The 7,274-nt window shown below is 29.1% G+C and overlaps 1 protein-coding gene across 1 annotated transcript; it reads right to left on the minus strand.

Moving 5' to 3' along the window:
- Positions 1-450: 450 nt before the first annotated feature.
- Positions 451-5,952, minus strand: LOC130450901 (M-phase inducer phosphatase-like). Its single transcript, XM_056789611.1, has 3 exons — positions 5,736-5,952; positions 2,134-3,159; positions 451-1,384 (listed from the first exon to the last, which is right to left on the minus strand). The coding sequence occupies exons 1-3, from the start codon at positions 5,783-5,785 to the stop codon at positions 1,129-1,131; spliced, it is 1,332 nt and encodes a 443-aa protein (XP_056645589.1). The 5' UTR covers positions 5,786-5,952; the 3' UTR covers positions 451-1,128.
- Between the last annotated feature and the right edge of the window lie 1,322 nt (positions 5,953-7,274).

The raw sequence follows: 7,274 nt of genomic DNA on the forward strand, positions 1-7,274 counted from the left end.
CATGTGAAAATATTTAGCTAGTGTGAAAGACATAACACATCAATTTAAAGCATTTCTGAGACAACGAATAGGCATTGAAATTATATTTTAGAAATTTATTTTGTCTGATTTGAAACATATTAATGCAAGCAGAAACAATTTTTCAAGTTGCTATTATGTATGGACTAATGATTCTCTTTATTCTAGTTATAAAATTCCCAAGAATCTGTATTATATATTTTAATTGATTTGTTAAGTAGAATACACATTATTGGATATTTTATGAAAATAGTGAATATTTTTTATATCATTATAAGAAACTGTGATAACACATATTAATATTGTCTTCACAAAACAAAAAATGAGGTGGAAGAAATTACAGTATCCATTATCAATATAATGAAATATATATATATATATATATATATATATATATATATATATATATATATATCCAGAATCATCCCATTACAGAAATTGAAGTGATTCAAACATATTCAAGAGCTACAAGTGCACAAAATTTTAAAGCTATACAAATAGATATAATTTGAAAAGGAAACTAAATATCAAAAATATTATCTATAAATTGAGATCTGTTAAAGATATAATGATATGGCATTTAGAATGTGACATTTGTTTGGAGTATATTCTGAAAATCTGAAGAATTGACTTGACAAACGTCATGCTTTTTTTATTTTGTATAAAAAAATAAGCCCACAATTCATAATTGAGGATGGAATAGCTTAGTATTTACTACCGACCATTTACATATAAATAAAATTTTTGTAGCATATAATTAATAATGGATAAATATTCACATGAACAGCTTATATGAGCAAAATTGGTAATACAGTTAGATTTTGTCCATGATAAAATGTTTATAATTCTAGTAAAATCAATGTACAATTTTGCTATTTGGTTTATTTATGTAACAGTATTTGAATATGAGTGTTGTTTTTTATTTGATTATAATTAATACCCAGTTTATTGATAAGTTGTGGGAAATACAGATATATTAACAATATTCTTTATACATACTCCACTTTACTTCTTAACGATCTGTTATTTAGGTAAAAGTTACTAGGAACCAAAAACATATCATTAAATTATTTGTACTATAAAAATTTATGGCAATAAACCTGGAAATATTTACATCCCTAGTCTTTTTTTTCCTGGACGCTGACGTGAATCACAGTTCCATGTTTTCGATTTTGATCGGAAATGTCTAAGATCTCCCTCGTGATCTGGGTGCAACATTTCTTTGTAAGCGACTGGCGTACACATTTCGGAGAACTCTTCAAAAAATTTCTTGTATCCACCTTCTAGGAGATATATTTCTGGATAATGCAGATATGGGTACATTATTTCATTTCTATTGCGATCCTCTTTACGCAGGAAACGATATCTGTAAAGGGATTTGGTCTTTGAGAATATGACACAAAACACTTACATAATTACATTTACTCAACCATCTTAAAGCTAGGAAGCAACTCAATAACCGTTTTGTCTTATTATCTTCTCGCATAGTATATTCTATAAATTTAATTTCAAAAACAAGTTTAACGAGGAAAAGGCTAGATGTTTGAGGTTATCATTAGCTACTTGACTGTAAGTAATTTCAAATATTCAAAATTTACTAGTTTCCTTCATAAGATTTCCGGATTAATTTTGCCAAAAACACATCAAACCAGACATTATCCTCACTAGGTTTGATAGTGTATTTTTAGTACCAATACATCTTCATAGTCTTGCTGATAACAGAAGACTTTTAACACATCTTATTGAAATGGACTATTATCGCGATTACTCAAAGTTGAGGTAATTTGTGTTGTAGTTAATCATGTGTTTAGTTTTAAAAGTTATATCCAAAAAAAACAGGAATTTTTTAAAAGTTATTTATTGTAGATGATGATGGATTCCTTTTGATTTGATTGCTATTTTTTTGGTCATACAGTAGACAATTTGTTTTGTTTAGAACTAGTACTGCTTGTAATTGTACTTAAACTATCTTTTAAAATAAAATAAAAAACTTGGAGTACTATGACTTTGAACTTGAATTGCAATAGATTGCAATGCATCTAAAAACTCTGTTTATTCTTCGGAAAGTTTTTGAGTTTGATGATCATAAAAATTCTATAAAAAATGAACACTTACAAATTAGGGCCTCGTTCACTGGAGAATTCGCAGTGGAACACCAAAATATGCCTCGAATTTTCAGTTACAGGTGGTCTTGAGTCTAAAAGTTCCAAACACTGTGCTTTTGTGTAAATGTTAATAGCTTCCGTTACGTGTCCTCCCTCAAATTCATAGGGATATCTACAATCAATAACTTTATAGGAGGTAACTGTATTACTAAATTCTCCTCTAATGAGAGCTGCCAAAGTTTGTGGAGTAATAGCTTTTAGATCTTGATGACGACTTGTTGTTAAAGGAAGACTGAAACTTCTACTAAAATCTCCGATAAGATCAGGTTCGACCGCAGATCTCTGTACAGCACACATTATACTTTCTTCTGTGACAGAGAAAGCTCGCTGAAGGGATGGTCTTGCCATCGGAACTGAAGCATCGCTGTCATCATCGTCATCAAATATCCTAGACCTTTTCACCCCGACGACTGTAGTATTATTAGGAGGGTCGGGTCTTTTAAAAGATCGCATTTCCTGGTCCCCTTTGAACAGACTAGTTCTTACTCTACTGCTGTTTGGTGTGTTATCACTCTGTGGTTGCAAGGATAAAGCTCTTCTAAATAATGGTCTGATTATGGTATCTTTTGGAGAGCAAATTTTTTGAGGCTTAGTTTTGAGTACTAGAGGATTTGATATCAATTTCTTGAAATCCTGGGGCAGTGACGGCTTTTCTAAGGGTTCGACATCAGAAAAATCCAAAAATTCGTCTTCCATAGAACACATTGAGCTAAAAGATGCAGTAGTTGTTCTTGTTGGAGAGGCGTAGGACAAAAATTTTTCACCATAATAGCTGGCACCATAGCCAGAATCCAGAGAATTGGAGTCATGTTCTTCGAGAGGACGACGGCAACGTGACGGAGATGAAGGATGATAAGGTTCCACATTCCCATTATCATATAAAGAAAGCTCATCGTTTTTCATGTGGTTGAAAGGCTGCATATTTTCTTTATCTAGATAAGGCCCTTCCACTGAATCACAGGCCATTTTTGATGTACTGGAAAATATAAATGGTTCAATGGATGTTGGATAATTTGACTTAGTTTATATACAGGATTTTGTCTTTTCAATCAAATATCTATATATTATCTAGGTCATACTTAAAAATAACTAACATTAGCGCCAATCACTACCTCTGATATAATGTGACTTTTTGTAATGTATGGGTTGGGATAGTATATTCAATGAAAAAGGATACTTAACTTGGCTGTTTCAACGCTCATGTCCGCAATTGAAACTAGCTATTCGTGTCGAACAATTCTATTTGGATAGAAGTTTTATAAACAATTTTGATTTATTTTAAACCATTAAATATATGACATTACAGAGAAACAGAAATCTAAACCAAGTATTATAAAAATGAATTTTTTAACTATGTTTTAGCATTTCCCATGATTAAAATCAATCGTATATAACTTTTTGTTGTATTCAATACAAAATGAGCTACTTGCAAGTAACATTATTAAAAATACAATGTACAAAATTGGGAACTGATGAACTTATTTCAGTTTCCATCAGATGGCTCTATTCTTTAATACTTATTTAAATCAATAGCGGAAAAACTTTATCATAAATAAAGCTTTTAGAGGTCAGTGTTTTTATTTTTAAGGATATAATTTTGATAATAATTTTAGGCCACGTCAACGTGATTTTTATAATTTCATTCTAAAATAATTCTTAATACAATTCCTTATTCGATATTGAAATCCACCACAAATGATAAAAAAGGCTTTACAAAAATTTGCACTATACAATTTTGTATATATATATATATATATATATATATATATATATATATATATATATATATATATATATATATATGTATGTATGTATATATATATATATATTATAAATCGCCACATCAATTATCAATTATTTTACTAAGAATGAGAACGTTGATTTAAGTTGTTATTTAGTGTCCGTGGCTTCATGTTTCATATCTTCAAACCAAACAGAGTTAAGTGAATAAATAACAATACAGATAAGCACTTAATTATTCCCGCGTTAAAGAATGGCGCCTTTTTCATTTTGGCGCCCTTATAATGATAAATTTAAAGGAACTAAGAAAAAAACACGTGTTATTGCACAAGAGCAGTCTGTCTTGCACGAATCATATTCTATTTTTAGGCTACGAGTGAATACATTTCGAGCTATTCAAATAAATTTCTTCAATTTCTTATTTCTTAGATATTTTGATATATTAATACATTAATGTGGAAACCAAGGAAAAATTAATTATTTTTATTGAAACAAAGTTCTAAGTTGATTTTATCCTTATTTTCAATATCATATTTTGATAGACTTTAAGAAAAGTCGAAACGTCAAAATTTATCTTTCTATTATAAACTATAAAAAAAACTAATTTTGAAACAGAAGAGACCTAAAATCAAGAACATTTAGATGTATTGATATTCAAATATTGTATTATAGACAAAAACATAACTTTCCCCCTACATTAATTGATTTGAAGAATATATGAAGCTTTTATTGATAAAATACTATTAACAAGTGAGTTATAATAATAAAGATGAAAACAATGGAAGAGGTAGTGAGTGTACTGTTAACTGTAAAAACATATAGGTTCAATAATCAATCACTAAATATTAGAATCCATTGGATAAGTTGATTTTACTGTTGTTGAATTCAAAATACACGGCTTCGATTTTATATTCCATAAAGCGAAGGTACCTGTTTCTGGGGTTAGTGACTCTCAACATTCCAGACTTATTCCCGCGCAATTTAACATAGACCAGTTCCTAGGCAGGTATTTTATAGATCTTGTGAAAAGAGATAAATTTTATTGAAGCCACGTTTTAGTTATATGCGAAAATGCAAAATGATATCTATTATTGCTGATATGAATAATTTAGAAAAAGATAAATAAATGATATAATAATGAAATATTTACTCAAATAAGTACATGTGAATTGGTATGTTAAGTGTCAACTGGATGTCCATGTACAACAACTTCTATCATCCTTTTATATAAAAAACTATATATAAATATATAAATATATATATATATATATATATATATATATATATATATATATATATATAATATATATATATATATATATATATATATATATATATATATATATATATATATATATATATATATAAATGCAAAAGTTTTTCGCGCCAACAACTATTCATTCTATTATGACTCGACTTAACTTTTTCATAAGGGAATTAAGAATTTACCAGCTGATTGATTGACTGGTGTGAATTCTAACTTTAACGGATGAAACAAACATGAATAACTACTTATAATCGTTACTATGTATCAATTAGAAACTACATATATAGAATTATATTATCTATATTATTTTTATTTGTAAAAACATAGTTCAACGAATGTTCATAGAAATTTCTGAATACGACTTTTTATATCATTAAATTGTTTTAAAAAATTCACCAGGAGTTTATTTCTAGTATTATGAATTAATGTTTACAATGTAAGAAAATACCTGTGTAAGTTATTATCTTCATAATTTATAGAACAGGAAAACCCAAAGTATAATGAAATGTTTTTAATAATATTAACAAGTTCAAGCAAATTCTTACCTGCTGTACTGGCATGTCCGACAGTTACCACTGTTAGGAGAATCCCACATTGTGAGTCTGTATATATGTATATATATATAGATATATAAATATATCCAAAAAGCACAATTCCAGAAACTCAAAAACAAAAACTATAGTAAACTTAGTACAAAGACTTATAGCGTCCTTGAGCTCTACGAATTAACGTACTCTCGCGAGTTCAAACACTTACTGACTACTACACTCTGTGAACGAGGCAACGGAACTACTAAAACTGGTCTGTCCCACACCTCTTTTTGATTTAAGAGTGGGGATACACCCTTATCGGTTGTTAAAGGGATGTTTTGATGGTTGTCTGTAGAATCCCCTCTACTTTGAGTTTATTGACACTGGAAAGTTTTACTATGTTTAGTTCGACTGTCACATTTGGAGGAACATACTTGCAAGTCAAGAAAACCACATTTTCTAGAAATTTTTCTCGTATCATCAATCAGCCTAAGTATATTGTTTTATTTTATAGTTCACAAATATATCTACACCTTACTTTTAATTTTGAAATCCAATATTTTCACTTATTTCCACTGGTTCGGCTAGTTGTAGAATCTACAAGAGTATCCAACTGTTCACATAATTTTACTATATGGTTTCATAAAGTATGAGTGAAAATAATACATTTTCCACTTTCCCATTTCGTATAAGACTAAGCTTCATTAAATTAGTATAACGACTATATAAAATAAAAATTCCAAGAAAAAAGAATTTGGAAAACTAGAACTATTCTTATATTTATGCGCATAATCTTTATCAATTTTTTAAATGTTTGTCCATAGATTGTAAAAAAAATTAATTTAGAGATGTTCTTTCACAGATTTGGCTAATAAATTTTTGACTATTTCCAGTTTAATTTTCGGCGAAGGTGCAGGTTAGAATTCGCTTGATATTTACATTTCCAAAAATAAGTATATTATGAATTATTCTAAATTACATTATAAGAAATTATTTAATTTTGGTATAGTACATTTCTTTGAATTTGAACTGTTCATATATGAGTTCCTAATATTAATGAGCAAACGTCTGTTTGTACCAGTCAAAAGAAAAAAGGGCTTTAGAAGTTTTTACGAGAATATACTGAAAAAATTTTAGCCTACTATAGAACCAATCATTGTCAAAATATTATATTACTTAGGATATTGTCTTCTTAATTGGATACATTTACTACAGCGAACCTGCAACGTCTCTAGACCTTTAAAAAATATGTTTCTTCTTGCTCTGCAAACCAGACCTCCACAGCTTTTATTACCTCTTCGTTGGAAGAAAATTTACGACCTTTTGAACTTTTTTTCAATTGAGGAAAGAGATGATAGTCGGATGGAGCCAAATCTGGTGAATAAGGGGCGTGTTCTAGTAATTCAAACCATAAATCACGAATTTTTTGCATGGCAACATGAGATTTGTGTGCAGGAGCGTTATCCTGCAAAAACAAAACACCTTTGGATAGCTTTCCGCGTCATTTCTCTTTAACTTTTTCCCGTAGAGTGGTCAGTAGTGTCGAATAGTAAT

This window comes from Diorhabda sublineata, chromosome X, assembly GCF_026230105.1.
Source record: "Diorhabda sublineata isolate icDioSubl1.1 chromosome X, icDioSubl1.1, whole genome shotgun sequence".
Lineage (NCBI taxonomy): Eukaryota > Metazoa > Arthropoda > Insecta > Coleoptera > Chrysomelidae > Diorhabda > Diorhabda sublineata.

What these genes read in the sequence shown, in the direction of transcription:
- LOC130450901 (XM_056789611.1), bottom strand. Translation starts at nt 5,785, where the DNA reads ATGTGGGATTCTCCTAACAGTGGTAACTGTCGGACATGCCAGTACAGC. An exon ending in CGGACATGCCAGTACAGCAG is followed by an intron (nt 3,160 to 5,735) that starts GTAAGAATTTGC and finishes TATATTTTCCAG; the next exon opens with TACATCAAAAATGGCCTGTG. An exon ending in AGTGAACGAGGCCCTAATTT is followed by an intron (nt 1,385 to 2,133) that starts GTAAGTGTTCAT and finishes ATCCCTTTACAG; the next exon opens with ATATCGTTTCCTGCGTAAAG.